The sequence below is a fragment of the Empidonax traillii genome, unplaced genomic scaffold (assembly GCF_003031625.1).
Source record: "Empidonax traillii isolate 1590-97213 ecotype Southwest subspecies unplaced genomic scaffold, ASM303162v1 scaffold116:size1738432, whole genome shotgun sequence".
Classification (NCBI taxonomy): domain Eukaryota; kingdom Metazoa; phylum Chordata; class Aves; order Passeriformes; family Tyrannidae; genus Empidonax; species Empidonax traillii.
The window spans coordinates 1599725-1627599 of record NW_020955309.1 but is presented as its reverse complement, the minus strand read 5'-3'; the positions used below and the strand labels follow the sequence as shown (position 1 = coordinate 1627599).

Sequence of the window (27875 nt, the reverse complement as noted above, 5' to 3'; positions counted from 1 at the left end):
TTGTGTGTATGGCTGCACAGTGCCCACAGAGCCCACTCTTCAGCATAGACCAGCAAACAGCTACCACCAAACAGCAGTTCCCACAACTATTTCCTGTATATAAGGGTGTGTAAGGGCTTGTTTTTCTACTGACTTCAAAATGTGAGTAGCTGTGAAAGGGAACAATACATATTTCAACTGTTTCTGCTTTCATGCAAGGAAGTGGAAGACCTGTGTGTTTAATTTGACCCCCTGAGCCATTCCGCTGTATTGTTTCATTATATTGCTTCTGACACACATCTGTACGTGAAATAGGCAGAATGTGGTAATTTAGAGCCACCAAGCATGAATTACAGACAGAGCTGGTGTCACTGACATCCACAGCAAATCTCACTTGGCTGCAGGTATGAAAAGTAATCATGTGAGTGTTCCATGTGAAGAAACCTCCTGAAAGTCATCCTCAATTCATTAAACATTTTTTCCGCCCAACCCATGGTTATTTCCTCAAGCCATTGTCTTTCATTCTAAACTCTACTTTCCAGTCCTTTTAAGTCAATAACTTGACTTCATCTTTCTGTTTTCTTTACAAATGTTAAGACCACACACTGAGCTCTGCTAACACACTGTATTATACTACTAGTAGGCAAATTTTAACATTACATCACATACATGTTGCAGTTGCTATTGTAACATACCTTTTTAAAAATACCTTTATTGGATGAAATTGTCTCTTTCCCAAGAAAAAATCTGGTTCTTCAATATAATTTATTATGCCTTTTAAAATTCTGTCTGTTCAATAAAATCTTTGCTATATTATAAATACCTGTAACGAAAATATAATTTAAAATTCTGAGAGAAAACTTTTTTTTTTACTTTTACATTTTTCACAAAACCCACACAGGCATCAAGGAAAGACTAACAATAAAAATAATTTACTCCTGTACAAGCTGATCTGGGTTGGAAACATTCAACAGAGATTTTAAACTTGTCCTCTGGTGAAACTCTGGCTACAGCATAGGAACTGATCTTAAAACAAAGGAGGGATTTTGTTTCCCACCCTTTTAACCTGAAAACTTATTTCAGGCCTGATGAAGTGTTGCTAGTACTTTCCTCACTGTAACATACTTGAATGAGGACTGGCTAAATAAGTTGTTATCTGAGGGAACCAGCCTCTGAACTCCATGGCACAGGACTAAAAGTGGTCCTTAACTCAGCAGATGATTATATTCTGAAAATTAAGTGCTCTCCCTCTGTAATAGCAGCAATTAGAAATTATCTTGTTTTGCTTGTTCATTATTTATGAATTGCCAGAAAGCTTTTACATAAAGGACAGCAAAAGAAAGCTTTCTGATTTGGACCACTGCAGGGATTTACCTTTGAATTTCAGAATTTATTCTGAAGTTTGAAAAATCTCTATCCGAACTGAATTATGAGCAAAATGTTAAATTACTGTCTTGGAGACACTTGCATCATTTTAAGGAATAGACAGTAAAGAAGAATCAAATAATTCTAGGGAGTCTGTAGAACACATTTCAACAGTAGACAAGAGAGGAAGAAAAGTAAAAAGCAGTCAGCACTTTTTTGGATTTTCTTTAGCACTGCAATGAGATAACTATCCCCTGGAAATCTTCATTTCCCTGTTCTAGATCCCCTAGAACTTATGAGCATCCAACATGGTTCTCTTTTTTTTTCTTTTTTTTTTTTTTCAGTTATGAAAAGAAAGATAATATGTCATTCTTGACTCTGTCTTTAAAGAGGTATGTGTGGAAAACTGCTTGTCTGGTAAAGTTAGCGAGTCAGTCACCCTAGTTTCTTTCTGACAGCCACCTGCCTCATCCTCTTCCACTTTCTCCTTCTTTTTATTCCTCTCCCTCCCACTCCACATTCCATGCACATCCTTCTCAGGGCATTTTTTTTTAACTTCACACCTCTCCTTATCCATTTTGCCTTGACTTCCTTGATATTTGGGAAGTGTTACAATCTATCAGATACCCTTTCTGATCCACCTTGATCGCAGTTCAAGGAAAGGACAAAGTGATCTCAGTTTTGCTGTTCTGACTACTGCAAGGTGTAGCCATCTCAGAAGGCAGTTTACTTCAGAAACCTGAGGACCCAAAGATAGGAGATTGGTCCCCAAAACTCATATAATTGACACAAATATATTAGTACTCCATCAGGTAATTCATAACAGGTGTAAAGAAAGCCAAGTGCCTTGAAGTGCTATCTATATAGGAGACTGTCCTCATCAACAACATCCTGCCTAAAAAATCTAGGCTCATGATTCAGGCACTTCACTTAGGTACTTAAAAGTTAGGTGGAGAGAGTGCCATCCTATGGTCTGGGATGCCTCATTTGGGACTCCTTAATATTAGTATATGTCTGTCTGTCTGTCTGTCTGTCTGTAGTCTAAATTGTGAATAACTTCATCAGTGTTCACTGATGCCCCAATCTAACTCCAGCCTCCCAGATGTTCCTTTACAGGAGAACAGAAGGGCAAGGGAGCATTGTTGTTTGGAGGAGGAACAAAGCACCTATGACAAAAGCAGTACTGGCTGCAAGTATTAAATAGTAATAAATGACAAATATAACAGAGACTGCAACATTCACAACAAATCCACGGATAAGAATATATCCCCATAGCTTTGGCAGTTTGGTTCAAAACTGCTTGGTAATTGAGGTTTTGAATCCTACTGCATGCTTAAGTGAAGAGGGTAGAAGAATAAGTAATGTGAAAACTGTTTAAAATAGAGCATTAGGATTTTCAGGGGAATAATATTGCATTTCATGCATGAGGGGGCAATTCTACTCTGATGGTAATGAAGAAAGGCTTTGAAAAAAGATATTACTAAAAAGTGTCAGTTTTCTGCCTTATCCCCTCACACCTATTTTTTCCCTTCCTTGATATTGGTATTAAATATGAAGCAATCAAAGCAGCAATCACACAACTAGAGCATACATAGACTTTGGAAAAAAAACTACAGGTGGGGAGAATGAATATTTCCAACTCAGTGCTATACCCTACAGTTTAGTTTCCTTCATTTATGATATCAACCAAGGCTTGCAGCAGTCTATCATCTCTATGCTTGTAAGGTTTGGCATTGTAAAAAAGATCAACATAGTCACTATACAGACTTTCTTCTGAACCTCTCAACTGGGAGGGCTTGTTCAATTTTTTGAGGGCTTGATAGAAGTGTTCATAGGGAATATTTAACTTCTCACTTGCAGTCTTCTTTGGCAGTTGCTTCTGATCCATTTGTCTGCTAAAAGCACTTTGCAGTAAATGTAGCATAGCCTGTGATGGGATTTTATCTTCTGCTTTGTCACTGCTGCTACTGGTATCTTCTGTGACTTCGGGTATCTCACTCAGGTTCTCCAGTGTGGTATGGTCCTAGAATACAGATTAGCTTAGCTTAGCAAAGGTTAGGTGTCAATGGAAAATTGACTAGATTTAGGTTTGCTCTGGTGAGGGATCTCCATTTGCATGTGAGCAGTTGTTATTTTTTCATTCAGGAATCATCGAAAACAATTAGACCATTGTCGACCAAAACAAATAATCAAAAGAACTGTATTGCATAAAGTATCAAGTCCCCCCACAAAATAGGTAGTTACAAACTCAGATTCCTCTTTGGCAGGTTACAACATCTCATTTTATACCAAAATTTGTCCCAGTCTTAAGAGATGTATCTGGTTGTACCAGACACAACTCCACAGCAGTCTAAATTAAGGAGATATGTATAGATTGCTGATGGTAGCTCTGACTGTGCCACATACCCTTATGAAAAGGACTGAACCAGTGTTTCCATGCAGCCTTGCCTGTAGATGATCTCACTTGAGAAAAGTACAGCTAATGAGTGGTCATGACACCTTGGAAACTTTGGAAGCCCATCCCAAATTCAAATGCACAGAGCAGCTGGTGAGAGGCATGATCTTTTTCAATAGAACTATGTGGCTGCATAGCTTCCTTGTTTACCCAAAGATCATCTTTGTAACTGAACACTCATTTTTTCTTCATCTGTTCTCTACCATGTCCACCCATCTTCTCCTGTGATACTTTCTGGACCAACTTTTACTTTCTTCCAGTTTATTTTCTTGCCCATGGGTGCCAGACCTGTGGACACTTATGTCATGTATTTAAAGACCATAATCATGTCTCCCTCAGTCTTCTCTTTCATAATCTGAGGAAGATAGTTTAACCAACTTTATGGGTATCTTAATTACCTAATGGGGAGACAATTTGGTGCGATGGGACTAATAAGGAATTCTGAAGCTGTTGACAAAATCAAACACTGTGAAAATGTACAATGCTGCCACCCTGTGCATCCTGAAACCCACTGTCACTGCCTCTACGTTTACAGCACTCTGCCTAAAGGGTAAAGAGGGGCTGATCAAGAAGCAGGTAGCAACAGATCCACTGAACCAAACCACCCGAATTAGTGAGTCCCTGACTTTTGACTTTTGTTACAAACTTCCTTCCAAACTCCCTGGAAACAGGCAAAGCTCCTTTTGGATGCAACACTTGTTCTCAATAGAATTACAAATACTTAATGTGTCTGTAAAAGGTGTCTTCCACCCTCCTTGTACCACGCAAATGCACTAGCTACAGATTTCCCTGCTTGAGTAGCAATATCCTGTTACCATCCTAAACCCCTTATATTTTGGTATATGAAAAGAGAGAGTAATAAAAATATCAGGTTTTGACATGGACAAAATTAAGATACACAACTCAAAAGTGGTCAGGGTTAAATGAAATGAATACAGAATTAATACATACCCTACTGGGAAAAAATAACATTTTCTTATAAACTGAAAAATGCGTAAGGAAAAAAATTAATGTAACACTACCTCTACAAAGTCTGACATCTTCTCCACTCCTCTTCTGTCATTTTGCACAGCATTGTAGGATGTATATACACGTGGCTTCTTCATATGTTCAGGCTTGGTAGCAGTGCCATGCAAAATCAATTTCCAATTTACAATCCTTCCTTCATTTTGTATTCGTCTGGACTAAAAACAAGCACAGCATTGGAATAGGTTCTCAGGACATAAGAAGATGAAACAAGTCACTTGATTTTAAAGTAGACAGAAATTACTAAAGCAAACTATAAGGCTTTCAATATCTAAATTTAGACAATGATTCATCGGCATAAAAAAAAAGATATATTAGAGACTATATATCAGAAAGTGGGATTTAATACAATGGCTTAACTACTCCATATATTCACATTTTGATGTGATATAAGTATTAATTAATCATGTAAGCATCAATGGAATTTTGATATAACACAGAATGCTAAAAATTACTTAACTAGTATTTTGCATTATTTGAATTTTCTCACTAAGACATTCTTTGGCAATTTCCTTATTAAAGTTACCACTGGAAATGGTAATGTGAAATAACATCCTGAAGCAGTGTGCAACAGCAATCTGAAATACAGTGTGTGGAAGTGAGCAACAAATGCTTATTCACAAAATTTGGCAGCAGTACTTCGATAGTAGAAAGTGGAAGGGACAAGTGCAGAGAACACCAAAACTTTATTTGACCAAAGCTTCTTTCAGAATTTTTGCTCATTCATTTAGTGACTGAAGATAACTGCTGAAGCTCTTCTTTTCTAATAGAAGTCCAGACTAAACTTTACATACACAACTAACATGACAGCTAAAGCTACTCATAACTACAACTTATGAATAACTCTGCATCGGAATCTTTGATATCAGTTAAGGTCATTAACATGAAAACTTTTTCAGGAATCACAAAAACCTAAAAGTTGAGCAAAGAGTATACTATGCCTTGAAGATAAAAATTCTGGTTTATTATAAGTTTCAGGAAGCTCTCACTTGGAAATAAGAAATATTTACAAATAAAATGCTCTTCTCAACATTTTTCCCCCAAAAAATGCATTCAAAGAATAGGATATCTGTAACCATGGGGCCATCTACAACTCTGCAGCATTAACACTACACTACTGATAATAATATTTACTTCTACTGCCTTGTCCATCTGCTCAGCACTTGGCAATATCCTCCTGTTTACAATTTGAGGCCTATAGGGACTGCAGGCTCAGAGTCTAACAGGAAGCATTCAGTTTCTGCTAAGATCCAACACCTAATGACAAGCTTATGAACAGACAATTTCAATGAGATGACTGTGTTTGATCACTCTCTCTTTGAAGGGAATGATTTTTCAGTTGCCTACCAAGCAGCTTTATTCTGGTGTCTCACTGTTGTAATCCATATCCCCAGGCGGTTTTAATAAACTGATTTACTTCATATCTGTAGGCTTCTTGGCTTTAACCCTTAAACATTGTTCAGCAGCAGTTACTTTCAGAAAGAAATCAGGGAAAGGTATACATTGGAATAGCTCACCAAGACCACCAGAAATTGAATAATTCAAGAGATTTTAAGTTAATGAAAATTGTACTCATGGATCAAGAGAAGACTAGATCCATGCTCTGTTCTTTTCTGCAGAAAAAAATTAGCAGCTAACCATATGTTAATTTAATTGCATATTTCACGCCATGAATCACAGCAAACTATATTAAATGATTTCTTCCAGTGATATATGTCTGAAAAACAGACATGAATTTTTTTTGACAGGTGCATGTCACTGAAATGAGAATGGTGCATTGTATTTGAGTAAAGAATAAGAAAATGTGACGCGATTTTTTTACTTTAATCCATAGGATATTTTAAAGAAACTTTCATTAAGATCAGTTAATGAGAAGGTTCATAATTCAACATGCTTTGCAGTGGTTAGTGATGGTTTTATTTGTGCTAGCTTCCAAACATAGCTAATTAACAGATTCACTTACCATATCAGTAATTCTTAAAACCCAGGTTCCTGTTGGGTTTTCTCCCCAAGTGTGAACAGACATGAAGTCCCAGTTCTTGAAGCCATTGGGAGATTTATCTCTCTCTCTCTCAGCCAGTAAAACAGTGCTGGTCCCTGTGTTAGTGCAAGTTCAACAGTAGGGTTGTTCATACATATCTGCTTTTCTTTTTTCATATTGCCCAGCTTGCACTCTACCTACTGCATAGGTAACTGCACTGGAAAATGCACTGTTTAACAGCAGTTCCCTTAACAGTGGTTCCTTTAACTATTTTCACTGCAATATTTAAGAGCACACAAACTATTACGTCATAATAAAAAGGCACATCTTGACCAGTGTCCTATTTCTAACACAAAAAAAAGCAGTGAATGCACATAAAGAAGCCTAAGAAGCAAAAGTTAGGCACAAACAGTGTTTTCCACTGATGAACAGTTCAAGAAACTTCTGAAATGGAAGTTTTGAAGGCAAACTGTTGTATTCTGAAACCACAGCCTTATCCTGATTCCTCACTGTGTTTTTTTTTGTTTTGGTGAGTGGATGTAAATTTTTACCGCTTGAAATGTTCATCCAACAGGGTGAAATAGTTAGTTATTATTACCAAAATGCTGCAGTTCATGAAGTATTTCTGCAGAAAAAAGAGATTATACTGCATGATAGGAAATTTGTTGGGCTTAGTTTGCTTCTAAGGAGAAAGCAAGGGAGCTCTATTTACGTAATAAGGAGCAGAGAAACCTCAAGGAGCCTTGTCACAATTTATAAATATATTAAACATAACACTATTAATACATTAAAGGAATGACATACATTTCCTAGTAGTGTTTTACAGAAAAGTGGAAAACTAGCAAGAAACAAGGGAAAAACAGCTTAGCCATGAAAGCAAAATGATGCTAAAGTGGAGGCAGCACTACTTGATTATTGCTACCCAGAAGCAGAAAAATTAGATCAGACTGATGTTAAAATTCATATCTGAAAGCTTGTCTTTTTTTTCCTTATAATACCAGTTAATCTAACAGACCTTAATGTCTACAAAGTTGTTTATACTATGGTTTTTTTCTTTTTTTCTCCTTATAGTGTTATTTCAGGGGATTGCAAAGACAGCTTGCCATAGTCTAGCTCATTTAGCATATTTATACTAAGATGTCTAACAGAGGCACTGTGTTTTTAAATGCACAAGTGGCGAGATGCAGTTACATGAAATCTAAGGAGTTATATTTCCTCAGTTTTCCATTAGTCTGTTAAATCACAGGAAGTCTGATAAGCACTATTGAACCATTATTTGTTGTCTGCCAGGAACCTTCAGTTTTCACAGGTCCTGTTGCCAGAATGAAAATTTACTGTGTCTTTATTTTCTGAAGTATGGCTTTCAAACCTCTTCCCATAAAAATAACCCAGAACAGGTGAAGGCTGAAGGCTGAAGAGGGGTTTCTGTGGTTCACAGGATGCTTTAGCTTCACACCCTCCTCACTGGATTTGTCCAGTAACGTATATAGCTCTTTTTAAAATCACTAAAGAACACAGAAGTGTTTTTTTAATTAAATCAATGTTACACACTAGAGCAACACAAAAAAGGTTTGTTTTTGCCTCCTGTACCTGATGGAGATACCAGGGTGACATGAAGATCACCTCTACGGGAGTACTCGATAGTTGCCTCAAGCTGCACATGCTCCAGAGATACAATGGAGTTCTCTTGGCCCTCGCAGGCTTTTGTGGGAATTTCAATGATGACTTCTTCATTTGCTCTTAATAATCTGGCAAAAGTTACAGCAGTTCTTTGATTATTCATAGGAAATTTTGATTCTGGATTGTGATGTGAAGTGTAAATGATTTAAAATTTCAGAGCATTGAGAAAGAAAGAAGTGAAGACAAATTCTACATTTAGTACTCTTTCAAATGCTTGAGTGAAAACCACAGGAAGTTTTGGAAGTACAGATAGACTATGGCTGGTAAGACTTTTCAGTGAGACATTGAGACACTTGTTTTTCATAGAAGAAATGCTACATATACTAGTGAAGCTGAATCTATCACCTTGACTTCAACATATCCCATGCCTGTCACAAGAGGAGAACTGCTAAGACCCATTACAGATATTTTTTTTTTCTTTTTAATCCCTAGGAGACTTTGTTATCTTTTTGTCTGTCTTCTGATAGTAGTCTGAACATTCACACCTTAGCTGATTGGGTTCTGTGTTAAAGAATCCTCAATCCATACACTGTTTGCACAAGCAGACGTAACAGTCTTAGTTAAGGCTTCACTCCAGTAATTTCCATCAGTCTTACACTAAAAAAAAATCAAGAAGCAAGTGCCCCTTGCGTGCCCTCTGAGGAATACACTAAGGCAAAACTAAACAAATCAAAAAACATCCCTTAGTCTGGTTGAGGGTAATCTGTGAAGAATATGATCCTTAAGGCTTCACTAAGATAGACACAAGTTTGGTAACTGCTAGTGCAAATTCTTACCTCGGTTCGAAGCTCTGGTCTTTGACAATACACTCTCTCTTTTCTGGCACACCTTTCCATCTTTTGGGATCAGCTAAATCTACCAATGCATTGGCATTGAGTAGACCAAACCCAAACCGACTGTTGACCATCAGTCCCGCTCCATTCTTTTTCCATCCTGGGTTTCCAGACAGAGGATCATATTCCGAGGTCCACACTACCAAGTGCTGCATATCCCTCCACGTTAGGTCTGGGCTGTTAGGAAAGTGATCCTGGTTAGTTGCTTTAGGGCACTTTTCTCTCAATTATTTGTCTGCAATAGAACATGGTTTGAAGGTATATGGCATCCCATTATTTTAAAATACAAGGCATGTCACACGCTTATCCTCACAATACTTCTCCAGGTAGAAAAGAAAAACAGTTATCTAGCAAGATTATAGTCCAATCCTTCAAAACCATCCAGGCATTTAAAGTTAGCTAGCAATACTAATATTCCCTACCAGTCTTTAGAGAACCTGGACTTTGAAATTTTGCTGGTTATTTTATTCTTTGATTAACTCTACCCTTTAAAATATCTGTCTTGGCTTATGTCACCAAAGGGGTATGCAGTAGAAAATGGAACTGAACCTACACCATCCAAGTAATAAGCCTATGCATTTCTACCTTAAGTATGTTTTGTGAAAAAGCCACTGTCCTGTCCCTTCTTACCTTCTCCATGTCTTACATCCTACCTGCCCTACAGGATCTGAACCTGGCTGCTCCCTGCCTGCTCTGACAGACAAGCTTGGGCACCTTCTCTTTTATGCCTCATCACTGGCAGATCATCTTCTGCAAATTGACCGAAGACCTTATTTAAACTCTTGCAGCCTGCTGTCTTAAAATTATGTTTTCCTGATTCATGTGCAGCCTCACTCTTAAGTGCATTTGATCCAATATCAGTAAACACTGTTGCCAGTACACAAAATGGACTAATATTCCTCAGTCATTAGGTTTCACTTCCACTGTTTCTGCTTTTCTAGGAAGGTGTTGAGGCAAGTAGCTGCTTGTTTTTGTCATCAGCCTGAGCAAGTCTGACTGACAAAAAGTGGAGATATAGCATGAAGTGGTCCCACTTCAAACAGAAATTATTTCAGGGAAGATGGTTGGGTGGCTGAAGGGGTTTCAAAAGATGTGACATCTTACTTTGCTTCCAGTGCCAGAGCAAAAATCCCTGCAGCCAGGGGTGCAGAGGCAGACGTCCCAGTGTGAGTTTCTGTACATTCATTGTGAAGATCAACACTTGTCTGACAGAAAAAGAAAACAAAACAATAAATTCCAAGAGTGTGTAATAAACAATTGCAAGTACAGTCATATCCACACTCACAAACATATCCTTTTCTTGGTGCGTATTAATACGCACCTCACTAGCAGAAAAAGTGATGGGTGTTTAAATCTGTTCGTATTTCAATCCACTCCTTTTACTTCAACTATAATTTTTGTATCAAAACGCTTTGTGTTGGAACAAAATACTCCCACACAATATCTTATTTTATTGTAAGATTTCACAATAAGGGTTTCAGGCTTACTGGTGAATCATAAAAACAGATCATTGTGTTGGACCTAGAACATTTAAAATTATTGCTTGCTAGAAAATTACTCATAGGGTTAGTATTGCTGTTCTGCTCCCTCTTCAGCAGAAGAACTATAATTTGCAATGAAATATGTGCTTTATTTGGAATATAAATACCAAACTCATCATCCTATGTATCTACATCTCAACTACAAAGAGAAGACATTTAGGAAAGACTAATCTCCTGGCTAACTTAGAATGACAGGTTTAATCCCCATCAATACAGTGTATTGTAAAATTAGCATCCACCAGAGATGAACAGAAATTACAGGTATTTCAATATTATTTTATCACAGCAATTTTCTTCAGCACAAGGAAGGCACACAGACTAATATGTTTGCTTGCTGAGTAGCTTTTACAGGTTTGGCAGTAATTATTGTTGCTGTTGCTCTTACCCAAGGTATATTAGAGAACCTTACATCACAGGTCCTTTTTCCTTTTACTTTAATTCTCTTTTCATTTGCCCTTTCTGAAGAATGGTACCATATCAAACCATGCAGAGACCTCTTTCATACACAAACAGCATTCACAAAAGCAGACAAATTCAGCATGTTGACTTATCTGCATTGACACAACAATTTTCTCTAACCATTGCTTTACAGTAGAAGATGTTTCAGGGATACAATCATGCTTTGGATTACAAATCTTTCAAAGTTTCAAGGCAAAAGCACTAAGCACTAAGAACATCACACATTACACAAAGCAGGCACTTGAAACCAAGCACTTAAGAGGTTTCATTTGTTATTTTCATATGCAATACATTTCTGTTTGTTCTGAAACTGGTAAAAACAACCTACAATTCTTTGGTCAGTATAATCCCCACTGCTGTATGCTGTGGCCAGAGTTGAAGAGCACTTCTCTGCATACCAGGGAGAAAGCCCTTGCTGAGAAGCACTGCTAATGGAGATTGTGTAGATACTATCAGTGTAACCATCACAGTCACAGTTGTCACCCTGGCGACCTCCATTCCCTGAAGCCCACACGAAAATGGAGCCTTTCCCATTTCGGCCCTGTGGAAAACAGAAATGAGTGGTTATCAAAGACATTTCAGACCCTGAGTGGTTATCCCAAAAAACCTAATACGCCAAACATTCTAAGACAGAAAAGGACAAATTTCCATAAGCACTGTAGAAGAAAGAGACAGAAGAAATCAACTGTTTGACACATCCTACTTATCACCCTGCAGCACATCTCTTAGTTTGACTGGCCAAGGCTTAGTGTTCCAGGTGTAGCAACTTTCCTTAGAATTGGTTTTAAGGTGAAAAAGAGCCTGTGTTCAACAGGTAAATTTTCCCTTATGCTGATGTTTTGATACTGACCATTTCTAGGAAAAATGCCCATTTATTTTTAAAACATAGCAAGTTCATCAGAGGTTACTTCATTTGCCTTTCCTTGCCTTTCCTAATCACAGAGATACGGGTTAGCAGTATGAATGATATTTGTCCATGAAAACCATCCCTTCCCTCACAGATCTGTCATTCAGCATCACCAGTCTCCAGACAAAGCCACACTCGTTCCCTGCTCTGGTGTCCAGAGTGGATTCAGAGAGCAGCAGCCAACACTTGATGCTGACAGCTGATAGCATGTAAACCACCACAGCTATCACAGGGGAAGTACAAATTACCCTATCCACTCTTGCTGTGCTAGGCCTCCAGAGGGAAAAAAAAACTGTTTCATATGACGAGCAAAAGTTTGTATGTTGTTCATTATTAATATATGTTCATTATTACTATATGTTCATTCACTAGAAATAATAGTTGAAATACAGACTTTTATCATCCAACTCAGGTGAAATTTTAAGTTATTTATGCAAATGCTAAGAAATTTGCAGCACTTAAAACATTAAAGCAATGATACTTTTAAAGATATTGTAACTGTTGTCTTGGGATGGACAAGCAGTGTCAGCTACAGAAAATATCATAGTATCTTCGAGAATAAAGGCTGGGCTTCAGAAAAGCACTGGTGTATGTAAACACTTGCTCTGATTTCACTTAGAGTAACACTAACATCTGTTTAGTGCTTAAGGCTAAGTCTGTGCTCAGGTGCTTTACCAGCGCAGCAATGAAGGATCCAGGGATTAGATTTGTTGCCAATCTCTACTTGGCTGACTTTAAGCAGAATGGAGACAAACCTTGCAAAGGGAAAAAAAAAAAAAAAAAAAAAAAAAAAAAAAAAAAAAAAAAAAAAAAAAAAAAAAAGAAAAGTGTAAAAGCATTGCTTCCAGTACTCTTCATTATGTATTTTTACTATATTCATTTTAATTGGATTATGATACACACCAATTTATAAATTAATGCAATTAACACAATACAAACTCATCTACAGGGTGCTAAAATGCATCACTATTTCACACAACAGAATATTCACAAAGCAGAATTTTTTTATTAAATTTTATAGGCTTTCAGTGCATAAATCCAATTACTGTTCAGTGCAAACAAGCAGTAGAAAAGGGTGGGGGTAGGGTGAGACAGCAAAAGTAAGGCAGCAAAAGTAAGGATGGAAAAAGAAAGCTTATCTGCGGAGATTAGCAGCTTAAAATCACCTTAGAAAGCCCTAGAAATTCTGGCTGGAAATGTCTCTGACCTGCACTATTAAAATATATCTTGTCCATTTCAAATATGTTTTTGCAAAGACAGCACAAACCATTTTAATTTATTCCTTGCTATCAACTACTTTAAAATTCTGTTCTCTGCCTCATTTTACTTTTTCTTTCTCATTAAGTATCATACCTGGTTTATCCCATACTCAAAAGCCTTCTGTGCCAGTCTCCCAGGTCCCTCCACAGTTTTGCCATCATCATTGGGGCCCCAGCTTGCACTGTAAATATCCACATGTTCTGGGTTGAAACCAATGGAACTGGCTTCAATAGCATCAGTGACTATTCCATCCAGCATTCGGATACCTTTAACAGAAAAAAAAAAAAAAAAAAAAAAAAAAAGTAGTTAGGATTTACTTTCTGTTGCCTCCTCCTTGTCTTTGTTAACTGCTTTTAAAGTTTCTAGTGAAATTAATCCATAACTATTGCAGCTAGAGCCTACTGCTGTTCATGTAAGTAATATTGAGGACAGTCCCTGTCAGTGTGAAACAGCACATTTAACTTTTATTTGCAGAACTCAGTGTTCTCTACAAACATTAAAAAAAAAAAAAATCTTAAAATCTTTTTTACCTCCTATTTATTTCTTTATCTCCTTCTAGAGAGACCCAAAAAAATGTCTTGCTTACTGTTCTTGCTTTTTTTTATTTGCATTTCTTTCTTCCTCCTTCCTCTCTGTTACATCTATAACAAAGACTTCTCAAACTGAAATGCCACTGAAATTAAAAAAGTTTTACCAACATTACTTTTATCTTTAAGAGTTCTAAGAGTTTTATTTCAAAGATGTAGTTCTGAGTGTTCTGACTAAAACACTTTGCCCTCAAAGTCATTAAGGTTCTGCTGTCTTTGTGATGCTGCTATTTCAGCAGCTCTTCAGTCTCCACCACAGAAAAAAACCTCACTGTTGTTTTACTGCCACAGTTTTTTCTACTATAAGCAACCCAGAGATATCTAGCCATTAACAATTTATTAGAAACTGCATGATCTAATCTTCTTCAGAGCAAGCCTGATCTCAGTGGTATTTAAAATTCAGTTGCAGACAGCAGTTCATCTGCATAGGATCCATCTAACCAAACAAAACCACAGCTCCGCAGCAGGACTGTAACCCCTCTCCAGTGCTGGAGGAGGGGAGAAAAAGAAGCAGTTTGGCAAAATTCCCACTGTGGCACAGCTCTCACAGCAACAGCAGCAATCTAAAAGCAACAGCAGTCAGGATTCAACCCATGTTTACAAGCAATAAAAATGTCTGGGTTCTCTTGAACCTGGCATTTAGTGCTACAGCAGCTGCACCATCACTGGCAGTTGGTGAATTACGAGTACTCATTTTCTGCTATTTTCAACAAAATGGGGATCTTGCCAAAGCACAGCAGGCAAAATGTGATCATTCGATTAAAACAAACAAACAAACAAAAAACCCCACAATAAAAAACCCTAACATCACCCTTGCAGCTCACTCTCATGTTCTTTTTTTTTTTTTTTTTTTTTTTTTTGTGCTATCAAGTAGGACGAAAAAGATTGCAAGCATAATTCTTTTCTCTAATGGCTGGCCTCTTGATACTCATAATACCCCTGAGATAAAGCTGAGCTTTATTATTTCATATTCATTAGTGGCAAAATCAGAAAAAGGAGTTAATCCGCTCAGCTGCTCTGCTATCACTCACAAAGCTGGGAAAAGCATCAAGGTATATCCTGTGCCTCAGGTACAGGCTTAAACTCATAATGTCTTGATTACTCTTTTTTTTCAGCTGGCTCAGAATTCTGAGATTCTCTCATATCAGCACGCTGTGAGCAAAGATCTGCCTGCGTGAAAGCAACTGCAAGCTCCAGGTATGAGCTTGCAACACCTAACGAGATACTGAACACACGAAGAGTAGTGTACAGACACTTCACACAGAAAAAGACAAATCCCACTCTGCAGATAAAAAATGCAAATAAAGAAAAAAAAACACAAGAACACTGACAAAAACAGTTCAGGGAAAAGAATTGCTGCCTGGCCTTCGTGATCATCAAAAATCTTGATTGTTCGAGTCAACTCAGGGACTTGATGACTGCAGTGATATTCCCCTAAGCAGATTCCAATTATGTCCTCTTGCATACACTCTTTTCTATTCTTGCTCCCATTATCAGTCTCAAAAAATCAAAAGCAGACAAAGCCCAAAGTAATTTCAGGCACATACATGTATGTGCCTGGCAGAACGCTATTTTTAGCAACACATCACTGTGCAGGAACTCTCAGCCCAGTCCCTTGTAAAATGGAGGCACTTAATCATTTCATTTCCATGGCAGCACCATGGAAATATCATAGCCCAACACTATTAGGTATGCATGAAAATACATTCACTCTACTTTACTCCAAAGGTGATCGATGCACACACGTTTCTTAGCTCTGCACAGAACAAGAGGTGAATATTAAAGGACGCTGAAAGGTGTCACTTTGAAAATTGGCATTAAAAAGTCGGTTGCTTTTTTTTTTCTACTCAATGCACAGAAAAGCCTATAGGACTCACAGCCACAAAGTACTAAAGGGACTAATCAAGGTTTTAGTATAGGGCCAGGCCTTGATGTGACTACTGAGAACACTCAGGATTATTAAGTCATTACTTTCATGGAACAAAAAAAGTTTGAATGCAGTATTTTGGTTTACGCCTCAAGGTAAAGTTAAACCAACCTCTGATGTTGCAGGTTGGAGAACAAGGTGTTCCAGATGTCAGGATTTCCTTCCCTAAAGCAGCTGGTGCTGACTATCAGAGGGAAGGCACTGGCTGTGCATCGCTAGATTTATCCAGTATGGGCAAGTGCTACAAGCAAATAGCCACTTAAAGAAGTCATCCTGAACTAATATCAAATAGAAGTGTGCAATGTGTAATTTCATGGATTTAAAAAGAAAAGAAGAAAAATATCCTCTGAAGAAATTAATCTTTTAGAGTTTATTTCATCCAAAAATTCTTTCAGTGTTTAGCCACTCCAAATTTATCTGAATCTTTTGAAGACTTCTCGTTTATTCCACTGCTCTTTGAATATATTTTTGCTACATCCTTATCTTAATCAGTCAGGTCACATCTAACAGCTTACAATTTATTTCAACTTTCCCATTCTTCCTCCTCCCCCACCCAAGTATAAGCTGCTTTCTTGGTAATGTGGATTGCTGGACTGCTTTTACTCTTATTATTTTCCCTTTCTAGATAAATCACCCCACATTGCAGTTTGCATTTGCAAATGAGTGCAGAGCATATGCAAATAGCTGTGGAAGAACCTCCTCTGTAGATGCAAGAGCCTTAAAATATGGGCACAGCGGGTGTTCAGACGTCTCTGCAGCTTCATCCATTTTGTCCTGCTTTGAAAATTTGACATCTTCATCTTATGAGTGAGATATTTTATTTAAACAGATCATGACAGCATAATGCATTATGGCAAAGGCAAGCTGCAAGGCTGACATCTATGACAGCTCAGTAGAGTAACTGGGAACCTACAAACATCAGTCTGAAATGGTGGGAACGACAGTTATGGGTGTCAATTGCCACTCTCATCCCATTGTTTAAAAGGAAAAAAAGGGAGTAATGGAAAAACTATGCCTGTGTAAATATCTTCCTCTGAGCTAAATAACCATTTGCAACTGATACCTTTATCATGACTATTTCATAAACCTCTAATGGATTAAACTTTTAGTCACCACTTAAAAAAACAATATTGATTGATGGGCAAGTAAGACTCAACTTGTTTTCAAATTTAACTTACGGTGACAGTAGAGAAGGAAAGTGTTGAAACGAAAACCCACAGCAGTTTGAATATCCTGACTGAAGTGACCTTTTGAATGCAATTGCGTAGATGAAAACAATATGCTGTAAGCCAGGATGGATATAAATTTATATATTCTTACTTTCACTCTACTCAATTTCTCTCCTCCTCTATGTTTCCTCCTTCCAGGATAAGCAGTTGTAAAAAGGGAGTCCCTCATTGCTCAAAAGATACAGTCTTAAGTCTGGGTATAATACAGCTTATTGCTATTATTATTAAAATTTATTACTATTACTGTTATTATTATTACAAGTATTATTGTTATTATCATAATAATCACCACCACCTATATTGTCACTGCTGTTGCTGTATAGTCTACCTATACTCTACTTATAATCAAATTCCAGAGTTTGTTCAATGGTCGTATAGATTAACACTGCACTATGGCCAGATAGGATTTGTAGCTTATAACATTCCAAGAGTCATGTTTTCCAAGAAAGACAAATCATTCATATTTCAGGTTAATGGTATCTGAAAACACTCAGGATCTCTCTTGTTTCATATTTGATACTCATATTCAACACCCAATTATTTTGATTTTCTTACCTCCAACTCTGGAGTTGTAGGCTACTCCAACTCCACATTTTCTGTTGTTGGCTTGCATAGCAATTTCTCCTGCACACCGTGTCCCATGCCTGAAAAAATATAGCAAGAATAAACAACAACTTTGGTGTAATATACAGAAAGACTCATGAATCACCCTAATTTGGTGGTAGTCCTCCTTTAAATTAATGCAATGTAGCTGTTGAATAGCTTTTGAGTTGTATCTATGTGTTACAAAAATATTTGTTTCCCTTAAGCTTCAAGAAACATAATTTTACCTACTTAATGATGAAAGGAACAATGTTCTGAGATGATACTTACCTAAGTCACACTGAAGTCTGTAGACACATTAGATACGAGTATATTAGGAGAGTGAAAGAGTAGTATAAAATTATGGGGCTAAGAAGCTGTCTGTAGACAGAAATAAGATTAAAGTAATTTTTATCACACATTTAGATATCTTTTTTTTAATGGTTACCTTTATTTAAGATTTCAGAAAATGAACCTTTAAAGTATTCCCATTGCTAAATTTTTCTTGTAACAAACTATTTTCTAAGCAATTCTTTTTTTGCCATAGGTGATTGTAATTCCACAATACAGAAAACTTTCATATAAGGATAACTATAAGATCTGTACTGTTGGGTAATACTACAAACTGTTATTCAGTGACATGACTAGCTGCTTCTGGGCTGAATTCCGTTTACTTATTAATAAAGATTAGAGGCAACACAGGTAGATTTAAGAGATACTGTCATCATAACAAGAGGATAATGGGTTCTTGCTCTTAAATAACACTGTAACAAAGCAGAAATGCCATTTTTCAAGTGTCTTATTCATGGGACATTTATCTTTTGACTGGTCTTTTTTTTCCCCCCCAAACTGATTTATGTAGTGGATGCTGCAGCACTGTCTGATTGTCAACAGGGAACCAGTGCATCAGTTTCTTACTATCTGTATTGAGTAGAGGCATCCTGATTTGTCAAAAAAATTGACTCCTTTTGTGCACCAGCTTGTAAGGAGGTCTGTTCTGTTCCCTTCCTTGTGGAAAAAATCCATTCCTGAACCACAATGGCCTTGGTGTGACAGACCCACCAAGAGGATCCACTGAGTATCAAAGCGTTGGCTTCAGAGAGGGCATTAGAGAAAACTCCTCTCTCCTCTGAGATGCACAAGTGCAGTACGTGAACTGTCTGGTTGTGTGATCAAGCTTTTTGAAACTTTCTATGTTACTGCCTTGAGGACATTTAGGCCAAATCTAGTCTAAATAAAACTCCCACATGCTTCATAAGAGACTGTCACAGGAGTGAATGTAACCTCCTCCATACTTGCCCATGTGTCACACCCATAATATGAGGTCACCTGTGGTTGCATGCTCTGAAACAGAAGTTCAGAGTTCCAGCTCAGCTCTATTGGTCCAAAAGCTATTACCAGAACTGGAAAAGGGTGTCCTTAACTGCAAGAGATGATCTGAAGGGACAGGTTTATCAGTACATTCCTCTAACACACAGTCTCTTCTAGGGGCTTCATAGCAGATTTTTTTTTTTTTTAAGTTCCCAGTGCAAAGCAGAGGACTGCAGTAAAAATCCGCTTAGGAAGGTAACATTACAGAAACACACATGGTCACATCCACAGGTTGTTCCCTTCAGCTTACAGAAACACATCAATACCTTAAAAATACAAATCCAAGACATCACAGGGAGATTACAACTGTGAAGCTCTCAATTTGGGAATTTAATTCTAATGTTTATGCCAGTGTTACATGAGAAGGTTTGTGCAAATGGGAACACAGGAAGTTCCTTCTGAACATTCAAGAACATTTCTTTACTGTGAGGGTAACCAAGCACTGGCACAGGTTTCCCAGAGAGGTTGTGGAGTCTCCCTCCTCGGAAATATTCAAAAACCATCTGGATGTGGTCTTGAACAACTGGCTCTAGATCTCCCTGCTTGAGCAGGGGGTCGGACTAGATGACTTCCAAAAGTCGCTTCCATGCTCAACCACCATGTGATTCTGTTACAGAAATTATTCCTCTTATTACAAAATTGCCACAGGAGACTTACACAGATATTTCTGCATTTGTACCTTCTAACACACAAATTATTATCATATTCTTTTGTTCTCTTCATGCAACTGAAAAGCTACTCACTTGTTTTCATTTGTTGGATCATATCTAGGAAAGGGATCGTGATCATTGTCATTGAAATCATAACTTGCATTTGGGTCCTACATGAAAAAAAAAAAAAAAAAAGAGTCAGACAGCTACAAAGTCCATTTTTAGAATGTGTAACAAAATGGGTTCTAGAGTCTACACTTATTTACTTGGTGAGCCTCACATTGGCAGCAATCCAGTGAGGAGAACTAAAAATTCCATAATTTTTTCATGGAGCTTTAATAATTCAGCATTAAACCACTGTATACATACACGCCTTGGCATTAAATCCACTGAACGAAAAACAAACCAACAAAATATGCACCCCACTATCATTGCTAAGTAACATTCAGCTTCCTGTGGCACAAACCAAGTTCCAAATCATGCCTCAGACAAATATTTCAGTCTCTGTAGAACCTGACTTACAGGACAGACAGTGAGCTGCAGATGAATGTCTGTACATCAGATTTACCACTGGTTAATTTATTCCATAGCATTCTAGTCCTCAAACTTACATAGTTGGCATAGATGTCAGTGTGATTCCACTCCAAGCCGTCGTCCAGTACTGTGATAACAACTCCCTTGCCTGTAATTCCTTTTTGCCACACAGGAATAACATGAAGATCCAGCTTGGGCAGGGATGGATTTATTCTTGTATCTTGCTGGGGGAGAGAAAGGATTAAAATATGTCAACATTTTCTCTATTTGTAATAAACAGGTCCAAAGTCATATTTTAAAGACACTGTAAACTATCTCATCCTCAACTTGTATATTTTGATCGAATTTTTCAAAGATAAAACAAAAATTAGTTTCATCAAATACTTCTAGCACTGCAGGATTTACCCCACTACTTGAAGATCCCTGAAGGCCACCTCTGAACAAAGAGCATCTTGTATTTAGTGGAGGAAGGCAGTAGAAATATGGGAATGGTAGGGATGCACTGATGGACCTTGGAACGCTGAGTTAATAATCAGACCTGCTAATGTTTGTTCTTCTCATTTGACGAGGAGCCAAGACAGTACCCACAGCACAGTGAGCTGGATTTCCTCCAAATGTGTTTTCTCCTCTGACATTAAAGTTAGCCAGAGCAAAATAATTAATGGATAAAACAATTAAAGTAGTCATGTGGTTGGGAGCAACTGTGTTGAATCACAACTTTCTGTTTACTACCCTCATTACCGTTCTTGTGGTAAAGCGACTGGAAGTATGAATCATATATAGCCTTCTCTTCCACAGCAATTTTTTTTTGAAGTGTAGCTTCTAAATGGGTCATTTTTCCTCTCTAATACTAAATGCACAACATATACATCTAATTTAGAAAACTTGTTTATAACCCCTGTGAAAGCACAGACGCAAAAAGAATTTTCTTTCTGTTTCTTTGTGCATAATTACGTTAGTTGATTGCGGGGGTTTTTTATGTATTTGTTTACAGAGAAATGTTGCATAAAATACGAGGTGTAGAAAAAGAAATTTTTTATGGGAATGATATTTCTTTCATTTTATGCTATCTTTTCAGACTACTGCTATTCAGGAAATTATTTGAGGTTTCATATTTTGTTCTCTGAAATCTATCAAATCAGATTTTCTTCTGGTGATGTGTGAAGGTACACTGAAGGAGGGAGGGAGGGAGGGAGGGAGGGAGGGAGGAAGGAAGGAAGGAAGGAAGGAAGGAAGGAAGGAAGGAAGGAAGGAAGGAAGGAAGGAAGGAAGGAAGGAAGGAAGGAAGGAAGGAAGGAAGGAAGGAAGGAAGGAAGGAAGGAAGGAAGGAAGGAAGGAAGGAAGGAAGGGAGGAAGGAACTATTATGTAAGAAATTGTACAGGCAGCCTAGAGTTTGACCTTTTTTCTCTAAGCTGAACTGAAAAAGAGAAAAGTATTTCCCAGCCACTCAGGCAACACTTGTGCCTGACTTTTCTTCTTGATTTGTTATACCCACATATAATCCTATTCCTATTCTGAGTGAAAGTAATGAAGCCTAGACTGAAGGAAGAGGTAGAAGCACAATGAAAACATGGGCTCTTGAAAGAAACCATACAAAACATAAAAGATCAACAGTATTTCTGAGTTGTCACATGCAGGTAGAAACTACAGAGCTCAGGAAGTATATTTTCCCTGAGGTTTTTGAATATGTGAGCTGTAGAGACTCTCTCACATATAAATCCTAGTCCAAGAGGTTCAACATGCTTGTCACATGCATGAATATGCTTTTGTTTTAATCTGAACTATGCATTCTGCACTATCACTTTTAATGAAGAAATACATGGCCAGCTTCAGACATGATAATGGACTTCTTACACACCAACAGCAAACATTTTAAAATTATCCTAAATGTAGCTTTCCATTGTTAAAATTTCTAGTATCAGCCCCCATCCTAAACAGCAGTCTAAACTGTTTTTTAGTATCTTTGTACAAACAACACTCAAAAGAAAATAGAAGATTGCCTGAAAATATTATGCACAGTGATCTCTCATTTTTACAGCATAAACTAATGAAAGGGGCTCTTGATTTACTCCCTTCAGTGCAATCACTTTGTTGCCAGCAAAATAATGCAGCACAACCAAAACCCATCATCCCCAGTTCCACAATGCAACAAATTCTTACCAGATACCACTGCTGATTCCACATAGGATCATTGAAAAGACTTTCTGCAGAGTCTCTCACAGTGGCACGCTTAGTTCGCTTCTTTTCATATTGCTGCTCTGCCCATGACACCTACAATTATTTGTAAAAATATGATAAGTGAACCTCCTTGGTTTAGGACTCTAAAGCATAAGGGTTTTACTTACATGGAGAAATTTTGATGCCTAAAGCAAAATGAGCAATGCTTGATATGGAAAGAAGGATTGTTTATACTCTGTTTATGCCCTGTGGTACACTGTGATCTGGGGAAGACAGCTTGGTGAAATCATGATGCTGTAGAATCAATTCACAAAAAATCATGAAGTACAAGTTAACAGTAGAACTCCTGTGAGTGACAATGCAGCCTTTTATGTCAAATAAAACCATGCAGTATGGCTAGAAGGTCATCTAAAGCATGGTGGTTATCAAAACAAGGAAAATCATGACCTGCTTCTTTCCCCTATCTACCTTTTATTCACACTCTATTTCTAGGGGGAATTAAAAGGAAAGATGGATTCTCTCTGGCTTTAGTCTAGCAATCATAATGATACTGTTACTCATAGACCAGCTAGACCTTCAAGTCTCCTTCTGAGTAGCGTTTTGAAGTGTGATCAATTAGTAGGATATGAATATTGGACTAACTTTATCACTGGCTTGATTCCACTTAAGGCAACTGAAAGCCAAATTCTTCAGCATGTTTTTCCAAAAAAGCCCACACTGAATTTCATGCATTTGTGCACAGATACAGCAACATCTAAGTCACTTGGTTGTATTTTAAAAGTGTATCCCACTCAGCCCCTTGAAAGTATTACTGAACCCAATTCAAATCGAATCCTGACTATGATACCTCTCTCTGTGCTCTGTGTTCCTTTTGGAAATGGGAATAAAACACTATTCATAGTTCCCACCTGTACAGTCACTCTGACACAGATAAGGTTGGTACTTTTCATCCCAGTTTCTGACTGACCAAGGCAAACTCAGGTTCAGTGGATCGTCAGCATCCTGTGACAAGTCTCAAATGCTGGCTGCCTTGGATTAACCTTTTGCTTTCAACCTCTGAATAGATTTCATTCCTTTTATGTGCTGTGATTGAACAGCTTTATGATCCTTATATTTATCACCATACATGAAACAATAATGACTTAGAAATTATAATGACAAAAAAAGTATTCATTAGATTAGAATATAATTTTGTAGAGAAAGCCTAATGAAAATTCACTACCAGGACATAAATCCTTTAAAATGGTAGCTACACTAGGCATGTTTACTACTCTCTTTGATATATATTTAGTTCTAAAACCCCTACAAAGCTTAGTCAGTTATAGAAGATGAATATACCCATGCAAGTGTATTTTAAACTGCCCTATTGATATCTAGTACTATACACCCTTGTGCACATGTTAGAGCGATTATCTTTATCTCTCTTCCCTGCCAACAGAAAAGCTTGACTTCTTTATCACCCAACAGTAATTAACAATTGACAACCTCCATGCTTGGTCGTTTTGGTTTTTTTTCACTGTGGACAAGTGAAGCAAGGAAATGAGCTGATGAGCACATATGTCAGACAAACAAGCCAAATGTTTGTCACTCAGCAGCTGGGTGAGGCTCCAACTATCCACATACGGCAAAAGCTGAAGGCTCTGTGCCAAATCTCCATTCTCTGATATATCAAGCAGTAAAAACAATCTTGATTCAAGTCTACTTGCAAGAAAGTAGATTTGGAAACTAGTGCAAATACTAGAAGTTATGGAACTGGATAATTATATCCCTTCAATGTATTCACAGCCTTTATTTGTTTTACAACAAACACTATAGAAAGCAGATAAATATTCAGATTAGAGCCAATTTTTACCACAGCTCTCACACTTAACATACCGTAAAATTCTTGGAGGCGTTATACAAACAAAAAACAGGATTCCTTTTTCTTTCCCTTTTTAAAGGCTGAATTTAAAACTCTTTTAAATAGGTTGTTGCTGAACAAGAACAGCTCTTTAGAGCAAAGGTCTGTGTGTAACTACACGTTACATGATTGCTTTGTGTTTATACACTTACATAAGGCATAATCACATCTCATTCATTCACAGAGTTAATTTGCATACTAGATGGTAAATAAAGCGGAAATCGGAGTAAATTTAGTAAATCACCTGCAACACTTTGAAGCCCTGTTTCTGGGTCTAAGTATGCAAGTCTGCAGTAATGTCTGGTGGCAATGTGAATAACGCAACCACTTCCATTCTGCTACCATTTTAGAATATGATGTATTGACCACTGCCATTCTTCACTGTGTAAGAGATGTATTCGATGTATTAAGTCCAAAAAAGGGAGAAACTGCAACCAAAACTGTTCCTGAACGTTGTACTATGATGACATTGGGCATCTGATCATGTGTCTTGGTATAAATTAGAACACTAGTTTACACTGAAGCTGTGGGTTTGAATGTCCTCAAGTTAGAATTATTTCAACTTTAACTGTTAAACCAATGTTTGCAAGGACATAGATGGGAGTATATGGTTTTGAAAGACAACAGGCAAAAAACCCCCTGTCTCACCACATAAAGAATATTTCCTCCTGGTTGACATTTGCATCTAAAACCTCCAGATAGTAAATTACTCATTCTCAAATTATTTGTTCTTATATCGTAAATTGTCAGTTTTTATGATTAGGTTACTTCACGTTTTGGAATGATTGCTGCAATAATGCTGACCCGTAAATCAAATTATGGTGCCGTAAAATTTGACAGAAAACAATTTTTGAGAGAGGCTGACACCATTCTGGTCTGCTCCTCAAATTTGTCATGAACCTCAGTTGTTCGGTATGCTAACAAACAGGAATGCTTCTCTCTTAAATAGAAGTCAGATAAATGGGGAGTCTTCTTCACCAGTGGATCACACTTGAGATCCCTGGCTCTCCAGTACGCCCATTCTCTGACTGCAGTGGGATCCCAGCGTAAGAAAAGACTGCAAGTCTGGAATATGTGATGGATCCTTTGAGAAGGGGCTTTAGCTTGTCATGGAAGCCAATTAGGCAAAACCTCAGCCCTTTTTCTCTACTTCGTTTTTTTACTTAATATTTAGCCACTTTAAATCAAACCTAATTCACACAGTAATTGCACAGATGAGGCCTAATTAAATTTAGTGCACGTATGGATTTTTGCTTTGAATTGAACCCTGTGGATCCCCATTCACATTTTTATCAGTGACACATTAACATCTGAAATTAGAGTGCTGCACATCTTAGATCTTAATTTGGAAAGCTCTTGTTAAATGTATGGTAAGGGAGGGTCAGATTCTGCCTGTTAATGGCAGAATAGTTAAGTATTATTCAGCATGAGTACAGTTGGCTGAATATATTAGACTTGCAAAACAAGGAAAGCCTGCCTGTGATCTCATTATGAAGCCAGCAATAAAGCAACTGAAAAAAACCCAGACAAAAACAGGAAAAAAAAAAAAAAGTAGAGAAAAAAAGATTAACACTCACTCGCTCATCATCAGAAAGTCTCTTAGTGATATGAATGGCACTTCTTCGGGACCGTCTGGGATGGCTTTTATGTCTGAATAGGTAGTGGTTTTTGAGGGATCCAATCTATAAGACACAGGCACACTTTAACTGCTGAGAGGAATTTCCCCATTGCCAGCAAGTAACAACAATCAGAACCTGACCGAATTCATTTCACTCAAAAGACAAAGGAGCAAGAAACTCACCTTTAGATATTTTAATCTGAACTAGAAAAGACTCTCATATAAGGAGTACCTATCACTCTGGTAAGTAACAATGCTTATCACAGTGTGCTGCCAGAAGAAACTGGGGGGATATTTTCATTTAGGCTCGTCAAGTGCGGTCGTGACTACTACAGTACTCAGTAAGGTATCACCTCCAGCAGTGACCATCGCACTCATGGACACATCTTGATAGGGCCACGGTTCAAAGGGTAGGTTATACATATCATCATACTCCAGTTTTATTTGCTCTTCTTTGCTGGACAGATGTAAAAAGCTTTGTGAGGCTGCAGATACCTCACTGTGTGGCTAGTCTGTACGGGCACCCACAGCAGTGGCATTTTCACTTGCTCGGTAGCCAGTCACCAGGAGAACTGGGGTGATTTTAAACACCCACCTTCCCCACAGACGGGCTGTTGAAAATCAGTGGTGGCAAAATGCACCGACTACAGAGACAGAATGACCAAACCCACGAAGCTGGGGTCATACGTATGTGTGAGGGTTGAGAGTCCGGAGAACACGACCTTGCCCATACGTGGGGCTGGGCAGGCAGTGGGAAGGGACTCGGAGCGGGGCTAACACCCACCCCGGCCACCCACTGCTCCCGACGTGGGCGGGCGGCGCTGGGTCCCGGCGCTGCCGGACGCTGTGCCCGGCACAGGACCCTCGCCGGGAGGTTCGAGACAAGGCTGTTCCCTCACGGCGGTTACTCATCCCTGACAACGCTGACGTCACGGCATCCCAAAAAAGCGCCCGAGGGATGGCTGGAGGAGAAGCCCCGCGATGGTGATGGAGCCACCGGGGAGGGGGCGGCGCGGGGCTGGAGCCGGGAACTGCCCGCGCCCTCCTCCTGCCCAGACTACTCGGGGAGCTCCGGGTTGCCCTAGACCCTCTGGGACAGCGGGGCGCCCGCTCTGTCTCCTCAGGAGAGAGAGGGGATGCCCTCCCTGACTCTGTCTGGTCTCCTCGGGCAGAGCCAAGTGCTCTACCTGGACATCAGGGAGAGCTGGACCCTCCGCCCGAGCCTACCCGGTCCTCTCAAGGAGAGAGGGAGGTCCCTGCCCGGCCCCTGACTGGTCCGCTGAGGAAGAACCGAATGGCCCTGCCCGGTCCCCTCTGGAAGCGCCGTCCCCGTCCAGGCACCAAATGCAGACCTGGACTTAGATCCGGGCCCGCGATGCTGAGCTGGGGGAGAGAGCGTTTCAAACTCCCCGAAGCCCAGCGGGCGGCAGCCGGGCACAAGTTTGAGGCAGGGAGAAGCAAGGAGCCCCGTGGTGAAGCCGCCCCCCGCCCGGCCGTACCTGCCCCACGAGGTCGTAGTCCAGCTCCTCCGCGATGGCTCTGGCCGCGTCGGGACCGGCAGGGATTTCCGCCGCCCATTCGTTGAGGAAGAGCCTCTCGGCGCTGCCTCCTCGGGGCAGGCTCCAGACTGCCAAAAGCACGGCCAGGGCCGCGCACGGGCCGGTCCAGCGTTCCCTGGCCATGGTCGCGGGAGGGATGGGGGATGAGGGCTGCGGGATGCGGGCTGCGGCGCCGCGTTGCTACGCGATGGCGGGGAGCGGATCCCTGCCTGCCTGCCTGCCGGCGCGGCTGCCCGAGGCTCCCCAGACCCTC

At 39.0% G+C, this 27875-nt stretch overlaps 1 protein-coding gene across 1 annotated transcript; it reads right to left on the bottom strand.

Annotated features, from left to right (window-relative positions):
• Positions 1 to 590: 590 nt before the first annotated feature.
• Positions 591 to 27875, bottom strand: PCSK1 (proprotein convertase subtilisin/kexin type 1). The gene is made up of 14 exons (XM_027882975.1): positions 27563 to 27875; positions 26023 to 26127; positions 22528 to 22638; positions 20444 to 20590; positions 19926 to 20002; positions 17785 to 17873; positions 13580 to 13752; positions 11648 to 11860; positions 10424 to 10524; positions 9263 to 9496; positions 8397 to 8554; positions 6789 to 6922; positions 4822 to 4983; positions 591 to 3367 (listed from the first exon to the last, which is right to left on the bottom strand). Exons 1-14 carry the CDS (start codon positions 27743 to 27745, stop codon positions 3005 to 3007), a joined length of 2250 nt encoding a protein of 749 aa, XP_027738776.1. The 5' UTR covers positions 27746 to 27875; the 3' UTR covers positions 591 to 3004.

Coding starts and splice junctions, on each gene's coding strand:
- PCSK1 (XM_027882975.1), bottom strand. CDS start 27,745: ATGGCCAGGGAACGCTGGACCGGCCCGTGCGCGGCCCTGGCCGTGCTT. Junction 8,555..9,262: donor GACCAGAGCTTCGAACCGAG/GTAAGAATTTGC, acceptor AACTTTTGCCAG/ATTATTAAGAGCAAATGAAG. Junction 4,984..6,788: donor TTTTAAGAATTACTGATATG/GTAAGTGAATCT, acceptor GCTTGTTTTTAG/TCCAGACGAATACAAAATGA.